The 25,135-nt window shown below is 47.2% G+C and overlaps 1 protein-coding gene across 1 annotated transcript in view; it reads right to left on the bottom strand.

The window, feature by feature from the left end:
* Nucleotides 1-24,553, bottom strand: part of TBCA (tubulin folding cofactor A) — a 98,027-nt gene extending 73,474 nt beyond the window's left edge. Inside the window, exon 1 of the mRNA XM_082265462.1 lies at nucleotides 24,388-24,553. Within this exon, the coding sequence (XP_082121588.1) occupies nucleotides 24,388-24,440 (53 nt within the window). The 5' untranslated portion in view covers nucleotides 24,441-24,553. The remainder of the gene's footprint in view (nucleotides 1-24,387) is intronic.
* Between the last annotated feature and the right edge of the window lie 582 nt (nucleotides 24,554-25,135).

Below are 25,135 nucleotides of genomic sequence, written 5' to 3'. Positions count from 1 at the left end.
CAGGGTGCCACTGCAGCACTGGATCACCGGTCCCCTGCACCAAACAGTTTCACTCAACTTAAAATGATCTTATATTATTCTTATTTAATGTCAGATCTCCAGGTTTTTTTCTATAAAGCTGGAGCATTGATCGCATAAAAACACTCCAGATGGTTGGCAAACTGGTTACAGAGATATCCCTCATCTATATGCCAACTTGTTAGAGCAACTTGCTGAAAGAGCTTTAAAGAGGGCTCATCACAATGGCGATCTGGTGCCTGGGATTTGTCGAGCCCTGTTTAAAGCTCTTTCAGCAGGTTGCTCTAACAAGTTGATATATAGATGAGGGATATCTCGGTAATCAGTTTGCCAACCATCTGGAGTGTTTTTATGGGCTTTTGTCAATGACAGGTGCCTCTGCTACAGGATGGGTTGCAGGGTCTTGGCCGGGAACGTGATTTGCGGCAGAAGTGGGGAATGAGCAGGAAGTGCAGCGCAGCAGCTGACAGAGTGAAGTCCAGTGAAAGCCTGTCATCCACACTGCTGCTGCCCTCCCCCAAGGTAACGCAGGGGGCAGCGGCTCAGCTCAGGAAGGCTGTCTTCCTGAGCTGAGCCGCTCAGTGGCTGCCTGGCTCAGGAACATGGGGGATCTGGAGTCTGTAGTTTCCTGGCACCAGAACACCCTTCTCCTCTGGCTGGAGGAGAGGCTGAGCCCAGGAGAAGAGGTGCTGAGCCGGAAGAAATGTGAAGAGGTAATACCCTGCTCGACAATTGGATGAAGAATTTATAAATCTCTCTTTAGGGTTTTTTTTTTTTTTTTTGCTTTATCATATTTTCCCATAGCAGTCTTGCTGAGCCTTGTAGTCCTCCAGACTTTTTATTGCATAATTTGTTAACTTTTCTTTTGCGGCAAGGTAGTGGATACCAACATTTTAATGTTAGCCCCATAAAGCACTAATCCCACATACAAACCTACAAAAATGTACAGTATATATCACCTATACCCTGTGCAATGTATTAAACATTACTTATTACACTTTTCGTCAGGAGGTCCTGCATGTTGAACTAACTTTTTGTGATGTGATCATGCTTCAATAAAAAACGTTTGGACTCTACCTAATGATCTGTGGTGTGCTGATAACGATCCTCATTGTAACTTCTCAAAAGTGGCTCATGCAGATAACAGAGGGAGGAAGCACCAAAAGAGAAATGACACTTAGAGCTTTGGAGAGAGATACATAAACACTACACTACTGTGCAATGCTCAGATTCCATGACTGAGGTTTACAACCACTTTAACTATTTCTTATAACACTAAAATATGCAATAAGTCTAAAAAAAAAAAAAAAAAAAAGTTTACATTTTTTTATATTTATTTTGTTAACATACTGTCACCAGTAAGCATCCCTGATAACCACCCCATCAGTCATATGGTGACAGTACAGAAAAAAAAAATTGTGAAAAAATAAAAAATTGTATTTCATTTCTTCATTTTACAAAAGCTTATGATAAATTTCAACTCAAAAAACTCCCCTTGACTCCTACTAAACACCTTTGCAAAAAGGGGTAATTTAGGGGATATTTGTACTGTGCTGACATTTTTGGGCTCCAAGAAATGAGATAGGACTTATATAATAAGGGTAATTTTCCCAAAGAAATGTAGTAAAAAACATTTTGGGCTAAATTTACGAAATTGATTTGCAAAACTTTAAAACAGAAACTAAGAAAAAAAAAAATTTTTTTTTTTCCAAGAGTTCATTTTTAATTTATATAGCCAAAAATAAACCTCAGTGGCGATTAAAAACCACCAAAATAAAGTTCTATTTGTGTGAAAAAAAAGGATAACGGTTTAATTTGGGTACAGTGTTGCATTACCAACCAATTGCCAGTTAACCACTTAAGCCCCAGAAGATTTTACCCCCTTCCTGACCAGGGCCTATTTTGCGATTCAGCACTACGTGGCTTTAATTGCCGGGTCACACTTGTGCGATGCGGGAAGGCTGCGATCGCAAACGCACATCTGGCAGTTCACACTGCCATATGCGATACGCTGGGGGTGTCAATGAAATGTTAACGACACCCCCAGTTTGATCGCATTTCGCAGTGCGATTTGACAGTTCTCACAGGATCGGATCGCACAAGTGTGAACCACTGTGCGATCCGATCCTGATGCGGCTGAAAAAATGCCTCATGTGCGACTTTTGTGCGAGTGCAGTGCGAATTTAGCCATACAAAGTGTATGGCTGAATTCGCACTGCACATCCGATCGCATGTAATGAAGGAGCAGTGCGCTCCGATATTACATGCGATCGCCGCACACGCTATAGTGTGAACCGGCACTGACTGACAATTGCGCGGTCGTGCGACGCTGTACCTAAACGAATTTGACGTCCTTTTTTCCCACAAACGGAGCTTTCTTTTGGTGGTATTTGATCACCTGTGCGATTTTTTGATCACGCGCTATAAACAAAAAAAAAGCGTCAATTTTGCAAAAATAAATATTTTTCACATTTTTTTTATATGAAATTCCCCCCAAAAAAATGTAAAAATCAAAATTTAACATTTTAGGCCAATTTTTTTTTTTTTTTACCACACGCAGGAGAGTCCGTGGCCGCGCGGGAGCGCGCCTGCGGCGGCGCGCGCTCCCTAGAGCCTCACAGGCTAGCGACATAGCCCTACGGGGGCTCATTGGAAGGAATAGTGCCCCATCACTGGTGTCAATGGAAGGAATAGTGCCCAATCATTGGTGTCATTGGAAGGAATACTGCCCCATCATTGGTGTTGGTGGAAGAAATAATGCCCTGTCGTTGGTGCCAATAGGAAGAAAAGTCAGTGGGAGGAATAGTGAAAACAACAAGAGAAGGGCGCACCGACCTAGTGCAATACCATAAAATATATATTTTAAATTTTAAAAACACAGCATGCAGTCTACTCACAAGAGTTCCTTCAGCTGTCCAGAGACCACGGGAACGTGATGCTTGATAATGACAGGCAAACTTGAAGGTGTCCAGAGGGCTAACGCGTTTCAAGGGAGAACCCTCTTCTTGATGTGGGTTCTCCCTCGAAACGCATTAGCCCTATGGACACATTCAAGTTTGCCTGTTGTTATCAAGCATCACGGTCCCGTGGTCTCTGGACAGCCGAAGGAACTCTCTGGTCTCTGGACAGCTGAAGAACTCCCTTTCTCGCTTGTACATAGCGTATTCTTATGAGTAGACTGCATGTTGTGTTTTTAAAATATGCCAATATACATTTTAGGGCATTGCACTAGGCCGGTGCGCCCTTCTCTTGTTTTTTTGCTTTCAGTTTGTGTGGATACCCATCATCCTGAGAGGGCAGCAAGACTTTGGATGCTAACAAAATAGCCAATGCCTCTTTGGCCTACATGCATCATTTAAGCGCAGGGGGCATCTACTTGCCTTGGGAGGAATAGTGCCCCATTGTTGGTGTCAGTGAGGGGAATAGTGCCCCATCATTGGCGTCAGTGGGGGGGGATTAGTGCCCCATCATTAGTGTCAGTGGGCCAGTTTACTGTTCTTTAGACTTTAGGAGGGGGCCGGACTGTGGCCAGTGGAAGTATAAAAATGTCCCAGTGTCAGTGGGAGTAAACAATGCTTTTAGTGTGAAGAGTAAAGCCCCATCACTGGGGTCAGTGGGAGGAACCGTGCCCCATCACTGGGGTCAGTGGGAGGAACCGTGCCCCATCACTGGGGTCAGTGGGAGGAACCGTGCCCCATCACTGGGGTCGGTGGGAGGAATTATGCCCCATCATCGGGGTCAGTGGGAGGAATTATGCCCCATCATCGGGGTCAGTGGGAGGAATTATGCCCCTATTAGTGGTGTCAGTGGGAGGAACAACAACCCATCACTGATGTCAGTGGGAGGAATAACAACCCATCACTGGTGTCAGTGGGAGGAATAGTGCCCCATCATTGATATCAGGTGACAGGAATTATGCCCCTATTGGTGGCGTTAGTGGGAGGAATAGTGCCCCATCATTGAAATCAGGTGACAGGAATTATGCCCCCATTGGTGGTGTTAGTGGGAGGAGTAGTGCCCCATCGTTGGTGCCAGTGGGGGAAATAGTGCCCATCAATGGTATCAGTGGGAGGAATAGTGCCCCAATGTTGGTGTCCATGACAAGAAATATGCCCCATTGTCGGTGTCAATGAAAGGAATAGTACCCCAAGGGCCGGATAAAGACTACCAAAGGGCCGCATCTGACCCCCGGGCCACAGTTTGGAGACCACTGCTCCATACTATGGGATTTGTAGTGTTCAAAAAGCAGTGCACACATGACCAAGACTAAAATGCACTGCTCGATCCAAACATAAGGGAGTCAGGGGGGGGGAAAATAAGAGGTTTGAGAGCCGTTACAAGGAGGCAGAAAAACACAGTAAGAAATGATTTCATTTAAAATAAACTATAAAATAAACTATAGAGCTATAAGTAGTGGATGTGTATGGATTTGTTTTGGAGAATAAGGAGTTACTTAAAGCCCAAGGCATTAAAGTGTTACTTTAAAGCCCAACACCAGCTTTAGAAAAAAAAAAAAAAAAAGTCTAAAAATCCTTTGCTCTACACACGTTAATACTGCAATACATAATTCAGCACTGGGTATCTTCAAGGCTGAATGTGTCCCACTACAATTCAACCTACTTTCTCTGACTTCAAAAGCACCAAGGACCTAGCATGTATAATCACCCATTCACCCTCCCTTACCACCTCCCTGCTACAGAACCCCCCACTATCTAAGCTCTGACAGTGAATGAAGTCATGTCATTCAAGAATTTTAAATTTTTTTTTACAAACTGTCATTGTCGGTTTTCGACCAAGTGCATCCTCCATTTTTGGTATCAAAATTTCCATTCGGTGCACCTCTACTTTACACTTATGCATTACTTAGTGATATTAAAGTCTTGTTTTTAGGGATGCACCGAAATGAAATTCTTGGCCGAAGCCGAATAATAATGAAATGTTTGGCCGAAGGCCGAATACCGAGCGCGGTGTTTCGCATTTTTTCCATTTATTTTGCCAATTTTTTGTCCTCTCTCGTCCTCTCATGTCTCTGATTGGGAAGGATGCTGGGAATGGAAATCAGGAAGCATGCAGGCAGCCTTGTAAATTTTAATTGCAGATACAGGGCACTGGGCAGGTCAGGGTTAATGTGGTAACATCAATTACTCAGTGACAGTCAGTCAGTGTCAGTGTGGACTCGATCAGATTATACCGTGACAGACAGTCTCTCATAGTGGTGGTAGTAGGAGGCTGGAGGTGGACTAGTAGGAGCCTGGAAAGGAGCACAGCCGCATACATACATTACTCACTCGTGCACTGCAGCCCGCCCCACACATTCAGTGAGAGTCTTACTCTCCTCCCTAGTTTTTTCAATGGCACATTCAGGAAGCCAATCACGCCGTGAGTAGCGGCACAGCAGAACCAATCAGGTGTGCAGGCACGCGTGATTGGTTCGCTGTGCAGCTAATCACGGCGTGATTGGCTTCCTGAATGTGCCATTGAAAAAACTAGGGAGGAGAGTAAGACTCACTGAATGTGTGGGGCGGGCTGCAGTGCACGAGTGAGTAATGTATGTATGCTCACCGCTGAAGTGTCCCGGCTTCCCCTGCCTAACACGGAAGTCTGTGAGTCCTCCTGTCCTCCTCCGAGTCCCTTCCCCCTGTAAATATCGTGACCTCGGCGATATGAATATCGCCTACGGCCACAGAACGATAGTCGATATCATATCGACTATCGTTCAGCCCTATTGTTCGGCACAAAATTATTCGGGATTTTGACTTATTCGGCCGAACACCGAAAGTGCTATTTTTTCTATTTTCGGCCGAATAATGTTCGGCCGCCGAATATTCGGTGCATCCCTACTTGTTTTTTTTATTAAAAAAAAAAAAAAACCTGTCCTACTTACCCGCTCTGTGTAATGATTTTGCACAGAGCAGCCCAGATCCTCCTCTTCTCAGATCCCTGGCAAGTGCTTCTGGTCCCTGACTCCTGTTGGGTGGCCCCAGAGCAATCAGCCTGCTAAGCAGCCACCCAAGCTGAGCCCCTGCTCTGTGTGTCCATTCAGACATGAAGCCGCGACTTCGGCACACCCCATCCTGAATGGCTCACTGACTGTGATTGACAGCAGTGGGAGCCATTGGCTGCCAAAAGCCAATCAGGAGTGTTGAGTCCCAAGAAGAGGCAAGGCTGTCCTTGATATTGCTGGATTGAGAGGGGGCTCGGATAAGTATTAGGGGGATGCTGTTGTGACTGCTGCACGCATATTTACTTTCATGCATAGAACGCATGAAGGTAGCAAACGTTGTGCCTTTACAATAACTTTCATTTGGTTTGGCACCCCAACGCACAACTGCAGTAGTCTGCAACACACCTGTGCTGCAGTAAAACACACAATGCATATAAAATTAAAAAAAAAAAAAAAGGGGGGGGGGGGAAGGAGGAAAGGGTGGAGATTCATTTTTTTTTTTTGTCCTTTGCAGGCCTAGGTAGCCCTTCCAAAATAAATGGGCTGCCATGTTATATGTGCCACCAAAAATGGTTGAAGACGCTTTACGGTTTCTTTTAAAAATCACACCAGCAGCTCTGTGCAATTCTGATCCCTTTTACCACTTCTATATTTAGGTAGTAAGATAGGCAGAATGGAGGGTTGATTTAGATATGAGCCCACTTTAATTTGTACACGCCCGCTCTGAGGGAGTACCAATATTTCAATTACATTAGATTCCAATTTGATAAAAGATTTAAAATTCTTTAGTTTTGTCTTTTATTTTTTTTAATAGTGTATCCTTTAAGGGCTCTGAAATGCGTGCAGATTGGCACATTTAAATAATGTCCCCAACCTGGAGCAGATGAAAGAATTGCGTCACCTAATCACTGTACCATGCCCTTACAACCGTGCCTATTTTCAGCATGTCTGGTCTAGTGCTTGTATTCCAATCCTTTAGCTGATGGATACTGAATTATTCTGTCTCTCTAAAGCCTTATTCCCTGTAATGAATCAAACTTCTTAACCAAGAATTGAATTTGTTGAGTAGGTTCCAGCTTGCTTATTCCCAATTTATTATCTAGCCATCTCTCTTTGAAACTTAAACAGTGATTGATAGATTTTGATTTAGAATCTGAGCTAATTTTTCAATAATCTATCCCAAGAGAGAAAAAAATGATGTCTATACAAAAGTGGTAAGGAAAAAAAAGGTGGATGAAGATATACAACGGGATATTTGTAGGGATATTTTATGAACACAGGGAAGGAAAGTAAAACATAACAGAATTGATGGAATTTCTACTAAGGGAAGCTGGAATTATAAGTTATAAGAACATAAAACACCGACTAAGATTTATATATTTGCCAAAATTTTTAATGAGATTTTTGATGGAATGATAACTTTAAAGTCTACTAGAAAGAAAACTATAGCTTAGGCTTCTTTCACGCTGATCTTTTTTTCCTCTGCTTTTGCGTTAAAAAGTGTAAGAAAAATGTGTGACCATGTAACCCTATGGAACTCTTCACACTAATCCGTTGCGGGTCTGCTGCGTCTGGTAAAATCCTGCTTGCTGCATTTTTGGTATGGTAACAAAATAAATGCACCACCCCATTGAAATGCATAGAAAATATGGCAAAATGCATAAAAAAATGCACCCATGGTTACATTTTTGCTTCGGTTTGGGAGTCCCGTCTTGTGGAAAACGCACTGTAAATACAGTAAAAACACATACGTTTTTACTGTATTTTAGCTAAAGATCAGTGCTCCCAATATTGCAGCATTGACACAAATGATTTTCAGTGAATTTTTTTTATATGCTTTGAAGCACCAGGAAGTCACAGCTGTCTTTCCACATGTAAGATGGCGGCGCCGGGGACCCGAAGACTGGTGAAGAAAAAAAAAAAAAAAAACAATGCTAAAGATAGATCTGAAATTTAAAGAAGAATTTCAGGGGAAAAAAAAAAATGTTGCCATGCAGTGGTGCTATGCCTTCACTGCATGGGTTACCTGCTCTTTTTTTTTTGTCTAGGGGTGAGGAGAGCTGAGATATACTTACCTAATCGGCCGATCATCCGAGCGCAAGATCGGTCCCTGCAGCTCCTGCCCCTCCGCACGCTAGCAGTCTTGTGCATGGGCTGTTCCTAATGTCATCATGCCTATAGACTGGCTCTGGATGTGAGGAAGGCAGGAACAGTTCACCGCTGGACGAGGGAGAATGCGGTTTTCCGAAGGACGGGTAAGTATAGCCATTCTGTGCGCCCCTGGACAAAACAAGCAGTTAATCCATGCAGTGCGGGCACAGCAACACTTCAGGTTTTTTTTTTTTTTTAATGGAGATCGGTTTTAAAGATAGATATAATATCGTAGCCAAATATAAAGACCAGTTAAAGGACACAAATGTACATGAAAAGAAAAAAAAAAAAAAACTAGGGGTTGTCACACGCTGTGGTACCTGTTGGGCCACACTAAGCTTGCTCCTAGAAAAGCATTGGCACATATTGAGGAATAGGACAATTTAAGGAATTTTAGGTCCCAAGCCATTCCTTATCTAGCGGATATGCTGGTTCACAGTAGATATGCCCCTAGTTCTCCTCTAAGTTCTATAATTAGAAGACCACCTAATTGTATGTTTAAGTGTGGACATTGGGGTTGATTTACTAAGATTGAAGAGAGAAAAAAAAAAAAAAAAATCGGGTGCAGCTCAGCATAGAAACCAAATCAGCTTCCAAGTTTTTTTGTGAAAGTTAATTGAACAATCTGAAGTTAGAAGATGATTGGCTACCATGTACGGATGTACCCGATTTTGAACTCTCCAGTTATAGAAAATAAACCTCATTCATGTGCAAGTTTGTTCACAAGATTGATGTCTGCTGGGGCTCAGCACATGAAAAATGTTTCACTAACCTGTCCTTCCTTAACTTTTCTTTGAAATGGGTGGGCTATATGAATTTTTGTTGTTGCCCAAAACTTAACATAGGAAAAACAAAAATGGAACTTAAGAGGATAGGGGAGCATGTTTCTAGAACCTCCCCTGAAGACGATTATAGCTTTATATAGCCATGCAATTTAAGGTATTCCATAAGTCATCACCTAGAAACTTGTGGTTTTGTGGAATATATCAGCTTACTTTGCCTAATAATCAGGAAGACCGGGATAACATTTTGGTTCAAAAAGAGGCAAAATGGATCTTTGATCTAAATTCTCTCTCTTCCCTGGGTTTAATTAATTAACTCTCCCTACAACTTTTACTGTCATCATTAAATGCCTCTCAGAATGAAATGTATTAATAATGTCCATCTAAGGGTGTTGGGTGGTTTATTCAAACTATCATTTTGAATTATATCTTGCTCACTCTCATCAGGAGTCCAGTATTCCGGCTACTCCCACCAGTGTGCAATTTTTACACACATTACACACACTATATATATATATATATATATATATATATATATATATATATATATATATATATATACATATACATATATACATATATACATATATACATATATACACACACATATATGTATATATAAAAGAGAATTTGACCAACAAGGTACCGGTTACTTTAAATGGACGAATACTAAAGTTGGACGTTTCAGCTGGACCGTATTTCTAGATCAGCCTTTTTCAATCAGGGTGCCTTGAGGTTTCTTCAGGGGTGCCTTGGCAAAATGCCTAAAAATTGCCTCAAAATTGCCAAAAAAATTGTATACAAGTTGGGGGTGGATGAAGCCTGCCTTTTAAATGCACAAAGTCACAGGTTTTCATTGTGCACTATTTCACATTGTGCACCTTCTAGCTGCCAACCACCTAATGACAAATTACATCAGTTGATAAGGAGGATTATCAGTCGCCTGTATATCATCCTTGTTTGACCCTCCCTTTCCTCTCTCCATCAGCTTTGGGTCACATTAGCTGAGTGATGTAGAAAAGCTGAGGAGGAAGAGAAACATTGGAATACTAGTCAGTACCAGTTTGCACCTCTAACGTTGGGTCCCCTACGTGTGTGGATGTTGCTGCATTATGTAAAATATTTAGAATAGTGTTTATTATTTAGGATGGGGTGCCTCAATATTGTCCTTCATTTTAAAGGGTGCCTTGACTAAAAAAAGGTTGAGAAACACTGTTCTAGATAAATAGAGCCTTTATGGTACACACTGATGGTCTTTACATACATACATAATCTCACAAAAGTGAGTACATCCCTCACATTTTAGTTTAGCTTTATGAGAAATGTAGTTCCAAAACATCTGGGGTGCCAAGGTTCGCCATCACTGCTATGTGCTACAGTCTAGGTCCCTTTTTTCCTTTTTTGGGGGTGCTTTGTCTAGGTAGTGGATCACGTGGTAGTTATCCTGGTGTAGGGTGGTTGGTGGGGACAGGTAAAGGGGCAAAGAGGTCAATGGGAAATTGGCGCTTGGTTATATTAATGTATTTTGTTTGCAATAAATATTGTTACATGTAAATAATTTGGTAGCCCAAAGTTGGGTGTTGCTTTACACACTTCTTTCTTTATATAGCACTGTTGATTTAAGTGGTGACACCCAACAAGATCATATGGTCAAGGCACCCCAATCAGTATATGTGTACTCCCCCCCCCAAAAAACTGCTTTCTTAGAATGAAAGGTTCCCCACAAGAAAGGGATGCGTTTAGGATTGAGTACAGTAACAAGATTTTTGACTTTGCAGTAAAATCTGAGTACAGTAGGAGACACAATTTCCTCCCCTTTGTTCTCCCTATTGCTTGCAACAAAACTGGATTCCAGATGGAAGTGAGAGGGGTTATCATTTGCCAGGGTCCAATCACCTGAATGCATCTGCATAAAACCCAAGGTAAATTTTAGGACCCAGTGTCCCATACTGTAAGACAAATGGTGCATTCACACTGTATAATGTACCCTTGTCTGTGATCAGCTGCAACAACCCCAAGTGGGGGTTTCCGCCATTAGCTGAGAGTAGGCAGCCCCACTGAAAGCAATGGGAGGCTGCAAGTTCTTACAGTCAATCGCGCCCACTCGCATGATCACTCAAGCAGCGAACACATGCGAGTAACTGGCTCTGGACGCAGACTTATCGTGGGAACCCCTAATGGGGTTCTCTCAGCAAATCAGGGTGCATTTGAAAGTGTGAACCTCAGGAAATAATGAGATCCTGCATGTTAACCAATCATATTTTATCTGTAGTACACTAGTGCATCTGTTGTTGGTAAGGATTTCTCCTGAAGGCAAAAAATTAATATCACTGTGAATAGCGAAAGTAGCTGGATTTTTGCTTTAGACCCGGTCCACACTAGCGCAACTTGACAGCCTGACAAGTCGCACTCCCTCGTGGTCCATTGACTGCTACAGGACCCGTTCTAATAGGAGCGACACAAGTCGCTCCGACTTAGAAAAAGGGTCCTGTACTACTTCGGGGCGACCTCGGAGCGACTTGCATAACTACCATTATGTGAAGTCCATGCAAGTCGCTCCGAAGTCGTGGTGCATGGAAATGCACAAGTTGCCCCCGAAGTAGTACAGAGTCGTGTCGCCCCAGTGTGAACCGACTCTTAAAGTGTTTGTAAACCTCAGACATTAAATACGAACAAAGCCTATCCCTCTATAACAGCATTGAAACACTAATCAGTACCAGTGTGCAAAGGTGTATTTGCATTGTAAGAATAAATCACCTCCAATGTGTGTCCTACATGTATGGATGTCGCCATGTTAAGTAAATCTATTATTTTACATTTTAGAATGGGATGCCTCGTGATTGTGCAGAGTTTTAAATGGTGCCTTGAATTAACCACTTTACCACCGGAGGATTTTGCTGTCTTACGTCCAGGCCACTTTTACTGACAATTGCGCGGTCGTGCGACGCCGTACCCAAACGAAATTTACGTCCTTTTTTTTCCCACAAACAGATTTCTTTTGGTGGTATTTGATCTCCTGTGCAATTTTTACTTTTTGCGCTATAAACAAAAAAAGAGCGTTTATTTTGAAAAAACAACAATATTTTTCACATTTTTTTATATGAAATTCCTCCCAAAAAAAATGTAAAAATCAAATTTTTTTAAAATTTTTGGCCAATTTGTTTTCTGCTACCTATGTTTGGTAAAAAAAAAAAAAATCACAATAAGCATATTTTGATTGGTTTGCGCAAAAGTTATTGCATTTACTAACTAAGGGAAAGATTTCTGTCATTTTTGGTGTTTTTTTTTTTTTAACGAGTAATGGCGGCGATCTGCGATTTTTTTTGCGGGACTGCGACATTGCGGCGGACAGATCGGACGGACCCTTGACTGACATTTTTGACACTTTTGGGGGTACCAGTGACATTACTGCAGTAATCAGTGCTATAAATATGCACTGTTACTGTAAAAATGACACTGGCAAGGAAGGGGTTAATTTTATTGGAGAGGGAGGGGTTAATGTATGCCTGGTGCTTACTAACATGTGGGGGGGGGGGGGGGGGGTGACTGAGTGAGCCAGGGACAGATCAGATGTTCAGCTATGCTGAACACTGCAATCTGTCACTCCCTGTCACTTAGGAGATCCGCCCGCACTGTTTACACAGGCGGGTGGATCTCCAAACTAGATTCCCCGACGATCAGGGAAGAGCGGCGGTGATCGCTGCCGCTCCTCCCCTGGCCCGACTCCCGCTGTGAATGAAAACAGCGGGAGCGTGCCTTCGGCGGCGCGGGAGCGCCGCCTACAAGGGGAGGAGTCCAGCGACGTCGGTCTACGTCCCTGGACGATAACGAACCACTGTGCCGCAGTAGCAGCACAGTGGCTGGTGGTAAAGTGGTTAAAAAGATTGAGAAACACTGGTTCATAATTGTATACTTGTCTCAATTAAGAGCACTACGTGTCATTTCTGTCTTCTTCATTCCTCTATCAGCATGAATCCCTTCTGACAAGTTTCCTTGACACCAAGAGATAAAGGGGGACAGAGGAGGGACTTCCAGCTGATTGACTGCCTCAGATTTGTTCCTATGAGCTCCTCACTGAGCTCTGCAGAGTTTAATTTCAGCTCTCGATCCCCTTTTTTTCCTGACATCTCAGACATGCTTATTGACTTTGAACAGATGTGGAGAAGAGAAGACTGCAGATAAAAAGGTACAACTTATGTAGGAGGATTTGCTTCACCTTAAGGCACTTTTCCACTGCAAGTACCGGCTCGGCTCCACTCGGCACTGCTTGGCCCAGCTCGGCTCAGTTTGCTTTTCCACTGCGTGGTACGAGTCGGCACCTTTCAGCACTGTATAGGCTCTACTCGGCTCGGTTTACTTTTCCACTGTTGTAGTACTTAGTAGTAAGTGGGTGGGATTATAACGATTCTCTGACCAATCAGTGGCTAGTAGTGACAATCAATGCTGCATGCAAAAGTTTGTGGGATATGGTATCGGTACGGCCTGCCTGGAACCCCAACCGAGGCGGTACTGTTTAAGCAAGCCGTACCGACCATGTAGTGGAAAAGAACCGCTGTAACAAACCGTACAGAACCGTTCTAACCCGTACTATGCGGTACCATGCAGAGGAAAAGCGCCAAACCGAGCCAAACTGATCCGTACCATGCAGTGGAAAAGCACCATTAGTATATCCCTTGAGGCCAGTCACTTCACTGGGTATATGTAAGGGCTTACAATCTCCTTAAGTCTTTAAAATGCACAGGAAAAAACATCAGCTGAAAGGCACCAGCTTTATCATTCCATCACACTGCCATTAAACAGAGAACATTTCTTAATAACCCCCTTTTTTTTTTAAATATACAGAATTGCCTTCAAAAGGATGTCAAAATATAAGAATTCAAATTCCAGACAGATCTGTTTTTGACACGAAGCCCTAAGGACTGGTTTACCAAATGTACAAAAGAAAAATTGGCTTCCTTGAAGATATAAAAAAAAAAAAAGTCAATACATTCTCTCTATAGGTTCAGATGTAAAATTCTTTAATCAAGGCTTGTAGATTTGTAATTATGGTATGTCAGCTACATTTAAACAAGAGTGTTAAAAGATTGTTAAAGTTAAACTAACACAATTGCAATGCGAATTGTCTTAGTCTCATTCTAATCTACTGGTGTCACTTTCATTTAGCCGGAAGGAAACAACGGGACGGTGTCAGCACTGTTTTTGCATGGCCCCAGCACTCTTTATTCACTTTAAATTGAAAGCCATTATTAGTTTAAAATGGATATAAAAAGACATATTTAAGGATGTTTTATGTAATTAAAGGCTTAACCTTATGGAACACCACAATAAATGGTCAACATTCCACATATGCTTTCTGAGATAGGATCTAAAAAAAATGAATCATTAAAGTGATAAAAAAAGTCAATTTTTTAGGCCTAATGCAAGCAGGGCGTTTTTACAGCTGCTTTAAGGAGCGTCAGACGTCCCTCTGTTATTCTATGGCCTCTTGCACACACAGACCTTTTGAAGCTGTAAGTGGCATAGGCGTTTTCAAGCTGCAAAGAAAACCCAGGGCCAGCGTGTTCTGAGGACCGGCGTTACAGCTGTAAAAACGTCTGACAGTGCTAAACGTTACTTAACGTATATGGCGTTAAGCCGCGTCAGACTTTTTCCCCATGTCAAAATCAATGGTTCCCTATGGGAGCCTATTGATATGAATAGAAGTCGCATCCCAAGTTGGATCATGATGGTGCAACTTGTGCTCTGAGGCTCTTGAAGGGGAACCTTATGCCAAAATGGAAAAAAACAGCGTGCCCCCCCCCCCCCCCCCCAAGTTCCATACCAGGCCTTTTGTGTCTGGTATGGATCTTGAAAGGGAACCCCACGCCAAAATGAAAAAAAGAAAAAAAAGTGTGGGGTCATCCCCAAGGACCATATCAGACCCTTGGGTCTGGTATGGATTTTGAGGGAAAAACCCCACACCAAAATCACAGTGGGGTCGCCCCCCCCCCCCCCAAAATCCATACCAGACCCTTATCCGAGCCACACGCCCTCAACATGGGGGGTTGGGTGCTGTGGGGCAGGGGGGGCTCTGCATTCCCCACCCTAAAGCACCTTGTCCCCATGTTGATGGGGACAAGGGCCTCTTCCCGACAACCATGTGAATGACTATGGGGTATATTGTACCCCTACCCATTTACCCAAAAAAAAAGGCAGTGTAGTGTGAATAATGACAAGAGATGGTTTTGAGATGTCCTTTATTAAAAATCTTCCTCCGGTCTTCTCAGCTGCCAACCCAGAGACCCCACCGATTGTGTCATAACGCGTCGTCAGGTGATGACATAAGGCGCGGGATCTCCAGGTGATGTCATCCCATGGCTATACAAGAAGCCGCAGAGAGCGGAGCTGGCATAATCCCGGGAGACATCGCCAGAGGAGGACCCAGTTGGCAGCAGACCAGACCGGAGGCAAAAGACTTGATGACTTTTAATAAAGGACTTCTCAAAACCGTCTCTTGTCATTTTCACTACACTGCCTTTTTTGGGGTGAATGGGTAGGGGTACAATGTTCCCCATAGTTATTCACATGGGGGGGGGGGGGAGAGATCTGGTGGCCCCTCGTTACAAGGGGCATCCAGGTTCCGATGAGCCCCCTGCCCACAGACCCCCCACCCAGGGTTGTTGGGAAGAGGCCCTTCTCTCCATCAACATAGGGACAAAGTGCTTTGGGGTGGTGGGGGGGGCAGAGCCCCCCTGCTGCAGAGCCCCCCTGCCCCAAAGCAACCCCCCCCCCATGTTGAGGGCGTGTGGCCTGGTATGGTATGGTATGGAGGGGCGCTCGCTTGTCCCCTCTCCTTTCCTGACCTGCCGGGCTGCATGCTCAAATAAGGGTCTGGTATGGATTATGGGGGGGGGGGGGGGCCCACGCCATTTTTTTTTTTCATTTTGGCATGGGGTTCCCTTTCAATATTCTCAGAGCACAAGTCGCACTACGTGTGGGATCATCGTAATCCGACTTGGATGTGACTTCTATTCAAATCAATGGGCTGAAAGTCAGATCAAAGACGGCTCATAGGCAACCACTGATTATGAATAGAGGCAGAAAAACTCTGCTAAAAGCTAATGCGGATAAACGCGCATTAATGAAAAAAGCCTTTAAACGCACGTTTTTACAGCCGCTTTTTCCTGGCATTGGTAGTGGCTTTGCAGCTTGTTTTTTCTAACGCCCTGTGTGCATGAGGCCTCAAAGATATTCCACGTTTAAAAAAAATAATTTACAATGGATCCCAATCCTTCCTGCTGCAGCGATTGTGTTTTCTGCCAAATTAGCGGGAGCTACAGTGCTGGCCCTGATATCCAGATTCAGGATGGCTTCTTTCCCTTGCAGGGTCCTATGGAGCCCGCCTTGTGTGACTGGGTTTAGACCTGAATGAACGTGGTGTGCTAGTACACTGTGTACATCCACACAAAATCATAGGCAAGTAGGCATGAAACCAAGGATGGCAAACCACTCCCCTGATCCTTCAAGCTAAATGATGGACTGCCCCTAGAGATTGCACTGTCCCTTCTTGTGAAGTACTCAGTGCCTACTCTCCCTAAAAGGGGATTCAGGGGAGCAGCAAGTAGCTCCACTTTTGTTGAGAAAAAAAAAAACATTCCTCTCTGGGTGATCTCTGTACATTACATGGAATATAACAACCTTTGTTGCATATTCCTACCTTTTGTTATTCTGAAGAAATCACAGTTTGTACCTCTGTTACCCTGTACTTAGTGGGTCTAATGGGAGTGGTTTCATTATTAATCAGCTGTGCAGCTGCAGAGCACTAATGAGGAAATCTGCTGGGCCTGCATCCCTTTAGACGTGTTCCTATTGGGAATATCTCACCAGGTAGCCATATTGAATTGCATTTTCAAAAAATTACAGTGGCTGCAGATTGAAAAGGAAATTTTCAATAACATTCAATTATAATATGACTTGTGTTGCAATTTTATACGCTACATTATTTTTTCCCCACACGAAAGTGGAGTTACCCTTTAACTGCGTACAATGTGCAGAGCAATGTTTTCCTTGTTACACAGAATACATTCACTTTAACTTAAACTTTAAGCATTTAATACTACTTTAAGAGTTGTCATCCTATCAACCTCTAATTTGTATTACACATCAGCATACAAAAACAAGGGGAAATCCAAAATTTAAACCTGACACATTAGGTGTCCCTTCAGGACCAGTCACTGCTTCTCCCTCTCTCTGTGCAGAGTGACTCCTGTCGTTTTCTGCATGCAGGCCGAACTATTTTGGGCTATTGAAGAATGTATTTGAATTAACGTTTATGTGTATTGAGCTCAGCTTTAACCCTAAAACCTTGGGATGAACCAATGTCTTTATTGAACCTTACCAATATAGAACTGAGTCACATATCCATGTTACACCCCTATAGCTGAAGAGCAAGTCAGCATGCAGCTTGTAAAAATGCCTTCTCTTAAACTGAATGAGTCAAAAGAGGGGTACTGCAGATACCATTGCATGCCTGCTTCCTAAGAAAAAAAAAAAGTGCTACATGCCTGACTGTGACTGAGTTTTCAGTCACCTACCCAGAAAAAATATGCTACCTCTATACGGGTTTTATATCAGCATCATCATCCTTACCTAGGCGAGAAATGAGGAAGTGGGGGTGGAAACCCTAACTAATTCCAGACTGCCCACCCACTACGTCACTTGAACGGGCAGACTGAACAAGCTAAGCAACTTACTAGTACAGCGCTGCCCGTTTCTGGGTTTAGCGTGCGCACCCCCCCAACACCCACTGTGAATGTACACAGGAGTCTGTCAGCAGGTCCTGGTCAATGATGATCTGATGATTGGCTGTGTCCAATCACAGCCCAGAGCCCTATGTTGACACGCCGGGCTGCATCAGGCCCGACAGTCCCTCTCACGCCACGCCGGGCTGCATCAGGCCCGACAGTCCCTCTCACGCCACGCCGGGCTGCATCAGGCCCGACAGTCCCTCTCACGCCACGCCGGGCTGCATCAGGCCCGACAGTCCCTCTCACGCCACGCCGGGCTGCATCAGGCCCGACAGTCCCTCTCACGCCGGGCTGCATCAGGCCCCAACAGTCCCTCTCACGCCGGGCTGCATCAGGCCCGACAGTCCCTCTCACGCCGGGCTGCATCAGGCCCCGACAGTCCCTCTCACGCCGGGCTGCATCAGGCCCGACAGTCCCTCTCACGCCACGCCGGGCTGCATCAGGCCCGACAGTCCCTCTCACGCCACGCCGGGCTGCATCAGGCCCCGACAGTCCCTCTCACGCCACGCCGGGCTGCATCAGGCCCCGACAGTCCCTCTCACGCCGGGCTGCATCAGGCCCCGACAGTCCCTCTCACGCCGGGCTGCATCAGGCCCCGACAGTCCCTCTCACGCCGGGCTGCATCAGGCCCCGACAGTCCCTCTCACGCCGGGCTGCATCAGGCCCCGACAGTCCCTCTCACGCCGGGCTGCATCAGGCCCCGACAGTCCCTCTCACGCCAGGCTGCATCAGGCCCCGACAGTCCCTCTCACGCCGGGCTGCATCAGGCCCGACAGTCCCTCTCACGCCGGGCTGCATCAGGCCCGACAGTCCCTCTCACGCCACGCCGGGCTGCATCAGGCCCGACAGTCCCTCTCACGCCACGCCGGGCTGCATCAGGCCCGACAGTCCCTCTCACGCCACGCCGGGCTGCATCAGGCCCGACAGTCCCTCTCACGCCGGGCTGCATCAGGCGCAAGTCCCACAAACATGCATGCACCATACATTCAAGAAGAGGCGGTGGCTGGAGGAGACAAAGGTTGAGAAGGATGTGGGTGTTCTGGTAGATCATAACCTTAATAGCATGCAATTTGCAGATTTTACTAAAGCAACCCGACTGATAAGAGGCATGGAGGAGCTCAGCTATGAGGAAAGATTAGAGGAACTGAATTTATTCTCTCCTGAGAAGAGGAGATAAGGGGGGATATGATCACCATGTATAAATACTGTACATACACTGATCAGCCATAACATTATGACCTTTAAAAGGTAAAGTGAATGACAATTATCTAATCTGAAAGCAGGTGGGATATATTAGGCAGCAAGTGAACATGTTGTCCTTGAAATTGATGTATTAAAAGTAGAAAAAATGGGCAAGTGTAAGTAAGTATTTGAGCCACTTTGACAATGGCCAGAGAACTGGGTCAGAGTAACTCCAAAATGCACACCTTGTGGGATGTTCCTGGTCTGCAGGGCTAAGGACCTACCAAAAGCTCTCCAAGGAAGGAAACCAGTGATAGGTTCATGAGCGGCCAAGGTTCATTGATGCACAAGAGGAATGAAGGCTGGTCAGTGTAGTCCAATCCAATAGAAGAGATTCTGTAGCTCAGATTGCAGAAAAAGTGAATGCTGGTTCTGATAGAAAAATGTCAGAAAACACAGAGAATGGCAGTTTGGTGTGTAGCTGCAGATTGGTCCATGCCGACTCATGTCCACAGCCAGAAGTGCCTACATTGGGCACATGAGCATCAGAACTGGATCACAGAGAAATGGAAGTAGGTGGCCTGCTCTGATGAATTCAAGAATGGTTTGAGGAACACAAATTTCAAGATGTTAACTTGGCCTCCAAACTCTTCAGATCACAATCCAATCGTACATCTGTGGGATGTGCTGGATAAACAAGTCCAATCCATGGAGGTCCCAACTCACAAGACTTATATAGGATGTGCTACTAACAGCTTGGTGCCAGAGATCACAGCATACCTTCAGTGGTCTACTGGAGTCACGCAGGACTGTCAGACGGGTCAATCCTATATAGGACTGACAGGCGGGTCCCCCTCATACTAGAGCTATCAGGCGGGTCCCCCTCATACTAGAGCTATCAGGTGGGTCCCTCTCATACTAGAGCTATCAGGCGGGTCCCTCTCATACTAGAGCTATCAGGCGGGTCCCCCTCATACTAGAGCCATCAGGCGGGTCCCCCTCATACTAGAGCCATCAGGCGGGTCCCCCTCATACTAGAGCCATCAGGCGGGTCCCCCTCATACTAGAGCCATCAGGCGGGTCCCTCTCATACTAGAGCCATCAGGCGGGTCCCTCTCATACTAGAGCCATCAGGCGGGTCCCTCTCATACTAGAGCTATCAGGCGGGTCCCTCTCATACTAGAGCTATCAGGCGGGTCCCTCTCATACTAGAGCTATCAGGCGGGTCCCTCTCATACTAGAGCTATCAGGCGGGTCCCTCTCATACTAGAGCCATCAGGCGGGTCCCTCTCATACTAGAGCTATCAGGCGGGTCCCTCTCATACTAGAGCTATCAGGCGGGTCCCCCTCATACTAGAGCCACCAGGCGGGTCCCTCTCATACTAGAGCTATCAGGCGGGTCCCTCTCATACTAGTGCTATCAGGCGGGTCCCTCTCATACTAGAGCCATCAGGCGGGTCCCTCTCATACTAGAGCCATCAGGCGGGTCCCCCTCATACTAGAGCTATCAGGCGGGTCCCTCTCATACTAGAGCTATCAGGCGGGTCCCTCTCATACTAGTGCTATCAGGTGGGTGGGTCCCTCTCATACTAGAGCTATCAGGCGGGTCCCTCTCATACTAGTGCTATCAGGTGGGTGGGTCCCTCTCATACTAGAGCTATCAGGTGGGTCCCTCTCATACTAGAGCTATCAGGCGGGTCCCCCTCATACTAGAGCTATCAGGCGGGTCCCTCTCATACTAGAGCTATCAGGTGGGTCCCTCTCATACTAGAGCTATCAGGCGGGTCCCCCTCATACTAGAGCTATCAGGCGGGTCCCTCTCATACTAGAGCTATCAGGTGGGTCCCTCTCATACTAGAGCCATCAGGCGGGTCCCCCTCATACTAGAGCCATCAGGCGGGTCCCCCTCATACTAGAGCCATCAGGCGGGTCCCCCTCATACTAGAGCCATCAGGCGGGTCCCTCTCATACTAGAGCCATCAGGCGGGTCCCTCTCATACTAGAGCCATCAGGCGGGTCCCTCTCATACTAGAGCCATCAGGCGGGTCCCTCTCATACTAGAGCTATCAGGCGGGTCCCTCTCATACTAGAGCTATCAGGCGGGTCCCCCTCATACTAGAGCCACCAGGCGGGTCCCTCTCATACTAGAGCTATCAGGCGGGTCCCTCTCATACTAGTGCTATCAGGCGGGTCCCTCTCATACTAGAGCTATCAGGTGGGTGGGTCCCTCTCATACTAGAGCCATCAGGCGGGTCCCTCTCATACTAGAGCCATCAGGCGGGTCCCCCTCATACTAGAGCTATCAGGCGGGTCCCTCTCATACTAGAGCTATCAGGCGGGTCCCTCTCATACTAGTGCTATCAGGTGGGTGGGTCCCTCTCATACTAGAGCTATCAGGCGGGTCCCCCTCATACTAGAGCTATCAGGCGGGTCCCCCTCATACTAGAGCCATCAGGCGGGTCCCTCTCATACTAGAGCTATCAGGCGGGTCCCTCTCATACTAGAGCTATCAGGCGGGTCCCCCTCATACTAGAGCTATCAGGCGGGTCCCCCTCATACTAGAGCCATCAGGCGGGTCCCCCTCATACTAGAGCCATCAGGCGGGTCCCTCTCATACTAGAGCTATCAGGCGGGTCCCTCTCATACTAGAGCTATCAGGCGGGTCCCCCTCATACTAGAGCTATCAGGCGGGTCCCCCTCATACTAGAGCTATCAGGCGGGTCCCTCTCATACTAGAGCTATCAGGCGGGTCCCTCTCATACTAGAGCTATCAGGCGGGTCCCTCTCATACTAGTGCTATCAGGTGGGTGGGTCCCTCTCATACTAGAGCTATCAGGCGGGTCCCTCTCATACTAGAGCTATCAGGCGGGTCCCTCTCATACTAGAGCCATCAGGCGGGTCCCTCTCATACTAGAGCTATCAGGCGGGTCCCTCTCATACTAGAGCTATCAGGCGGGTCCCCCTCATACTAGAGCCACCAGGCGGGTCCCTCTCATACTAGAGCTATCAGGCGGGTCCCTCTCATACTAGTGCTATCAGGCGGGTCCCTCTCATACTAGAGCTATCAGGTGGGTGGGTCCCTCTCATACTAGAGCCATCAGGCGGGTCCCTCTCATACTAGAGCCATCAGGCGGGTCCCCCTCATACTAGAGCTATCAGGCGGGTCCCTCTCATACTAGAGCTATCAGGCGGGTCCCTCTCATACTAGTGCTATCAGGTGGGTGGGTCCCTCTCATACTAGAGCTATCAGGCGGGTCCCCCTCATACTAGAGCTATCAGGCGGGTCCCCCTCATACTAGAGCCATCAGGCGGGTCCCTCTCATACTAGAGCTATCAGGCGGGTCCCTCTCATACTAGAGCTATCAGGCGGGTCCCCCTCATACTAGAGCTATCAGGCGGGTCCCCCTCATACTAGAGCCATCAGGCGGGTCCCTCTCATACTAGAGCTATCAGGCGGGTCCCTCTCATACTAGAGCTATCAGGCGGGTCCCCCTCATACTAGAGCTATCAGGCGGGTCCCCCTCATACTAGAGCTATCAGGCGGGTCCCCCTCATACTAGAGCTATCAGGCGGGTCCCTCTCATACTAGAGCTATCAGGCGGGTCCCTCTCATACTAGAGCTATCAGGCGGGTCCCTCTCATACTAGAGCTATCAGGCGGGTCCCTCTCATACTAGAGCTATCAGGCGGGTCCCTCTCATACTAGAGCTATCAGGTGGGTCCCTCTCATACTAGAGCCATCAGGCGGGTCCCCCTCATACTAGAGCCATCAGGCGGGTCCCCCTCATACTAGAGCCATCAGGTGGGTGGGTCCCTCTCATACTAGAGCTATCAGGCGGGTCCCTCTCATACTAGAGCTATCAGGCGGGTCCCTCTCATACTAGAGCTATCAGGCGGGTCCCTCTCATACTAGAGCTATCAGGCGGGTGCCTCTCAAGGTTGCCAACTGTATGTAAATGTACGGACAGTTTGTAAAAATCAGCTGATTTACAAACTGTCTGTAAATGTCGGTTACAGACAGCGGCTGCCTGGTAAAAATATGGTTGTTTGCCAGCTTTGGAACTGGGCATGTGCAGTTTCCTGAAGCCGGCTGGGCTTGGGCAGGATCGGGCTTGATTCAGGCAGACTCAGATGGGCATGCTGTGACGTCATGGCGTCTTTTATGAATTACCGAGCCACCGCCTGCCTGAGACTGTGTCACCCACTGGTAAATGGGATGTGGACTTGAGAACTTTGAGAAATAGACAGCAGTGGTGGTGAGAGGAGCCGCCTGGAGGGCCGTGTCTGAGGGTCCTGAGCCAGCAATGGAGGCGGTCACTGACAGGCAACTCCAGCCCCCAGTGGCCACACAAAGTTTGGGGGGGGGGGCTGTGATGTAAGAGGGGAATGAATACAATAAGGTATAAAAGGTTCTGCCTTATATCAGTACCCCCCCCCCCACCCTTATTGTATACACTTTGTGGAAGGTGATCTTATAGCGTTCTCCCTTACATTAGAGTCTGGGGGATCCCCCCCTTATGAAGTGAAGGGGAACTCTGTGCACTCTGATGCAAACCCCCATGTAATGGTAAACTTTGGTGACTAGAGACCACCTTATATCGGACTGTCAGTAAATTGTATTTTGAGAGGTTGGCAACCCGAGTCCCTCCCATACAGGGACTGACAAGGGGGGTCCCTCCCATACAGGGACTGACAAGGGGGGGGGGGGGGGGGGGAGTCCCTCCCATACAGGGACTGACAAGGGGGGGGGGGGTACCTCCCATACAGGGACCGACAAGGGGGGGGGGGGTACCTCCCATACAGGGACTGACGAGGGGGGGGGTCCCTCTCATACAGGGACTGACGAGGGGGGGGGTCCCTCCCATACAGGGACTGACAAGGGGGGGGTCCCTCCCATACAGGGACTGACAAGGGGGGGGTCCCTCCCATACAGGGACTGACAAGGGGGGGGGTCCCTCCCATACAGGGACTGACAAGGGGGGGTCCCTCTCATACAGGGACTGACGAGGGGGGGGGGTCCCTCTCATACAGGGACTGACGACGGGGGGGGGTCCCTCTCATACAGGGACTGACAAGGGGGGTCCCTCCCATACAGGGACTGACAAGGGGGGTCCCTCTCATACAGGGACTGACAAGGGGGGGGTCCCAATCATACAGGGACTGACAAGGGGGGTCCCTCTCATACAGGGACTGACAAGGGGGGTCCCTCCCATACAGGGACTGACAAGGGGGGTCCCTCTCATACAGGCACTGACAGGCGGGTCCCTCTCATACAGGCACTGACAGGCGGGTCCCTCTCATACAGGGACTGACAGGCGGGTCCCTCTCATACAGGGACTGACAGGCGGGTCCCTCTCATACAGGGATTGACAGGCGGGTCCCTCTCATACAGGGACTGACAGGCGGGTCCCTCTCATACAGGGACTGACAGGCGGGTCCCTCTCATACAGGGACTGTCAGGTGGGCGGGGATAGGAGGCGCAGTACAGTGTGTATATATAAAGCTCACATTCATTATCCACTCACCGCTTCACCACGCCAGTCTTGATCTTTATTTGCCTCAGCCGCGGATCCGCCATCTTACCGGAGGAGAGAACACAAAGACACACTACGCAGCTACCAGAGATCACGGAGAGTGCGCAGTACGGGCACAGTCACTGCAGGGCGGAAGGAGAGGAGAATGCGGGAGCGTCTGCGTACGTTCAGCGCATGCGCCCCGCTCTGCGTCTTGGTTACAGCGTGTGTATCGAGGAGGCGGGAAAGGAGAATGTGCGCACGGTCACGTTCTGCGCATGCTCCATGACTCTGCACTATGGGGTGGGTAGGCGTGTGTGCGCGGTCATGTGTCTCTGAGAGGTAGGATAGTGGTGCTGAACTCACAAGATATAGGGGCTGTGGCTTCTGACAGTTTTTAAATCAATGGTGAACTTTGTTTTATGACTTGTACCCACAGATAAGCCTATAAAAAGGCTTTCCTGTAAGTACAGTAAATGTCTCCTGAGCTGGCAGGGTTCAGGAGATAGTCACACTGGAAGCAGCCCGTGACATCACTGATGTTTGGTCACTTCACCCTGAATAGATGGCGCACCGGTTCCTGAATGGGAGTGATGTCATGGCGGCCTGGCCATCCAAGCAGACTGAGAGCATGAACCCAGAAGTAGGACCTATTGAAGGTGACTGGGCACTGCTGGAGCGCTTCGTATAACCTCTTCCTATCCGGCCCTATTCTCACACTTTGCCTCTACATGTAAAAATCTACTTTTGTTTTGCTAGA

Source organism: Pelophylax lessonae (genome assembly GCF_965119305.1).
Source record: "Pelophylax lessonae genome assembly, chromosome: 1".
Taxonomy (NCBI): domain Eukaryota; kingdom Metazoa; phylum Chordata; class Amphibia; order Anura; family Ranidae; genus Pelophylax; species Pelophylax lessonae.
Note: the sequence above shows the minus strand (reverse complement) of the source record. Positions and strands in the feature narration are given on the sequence as shown.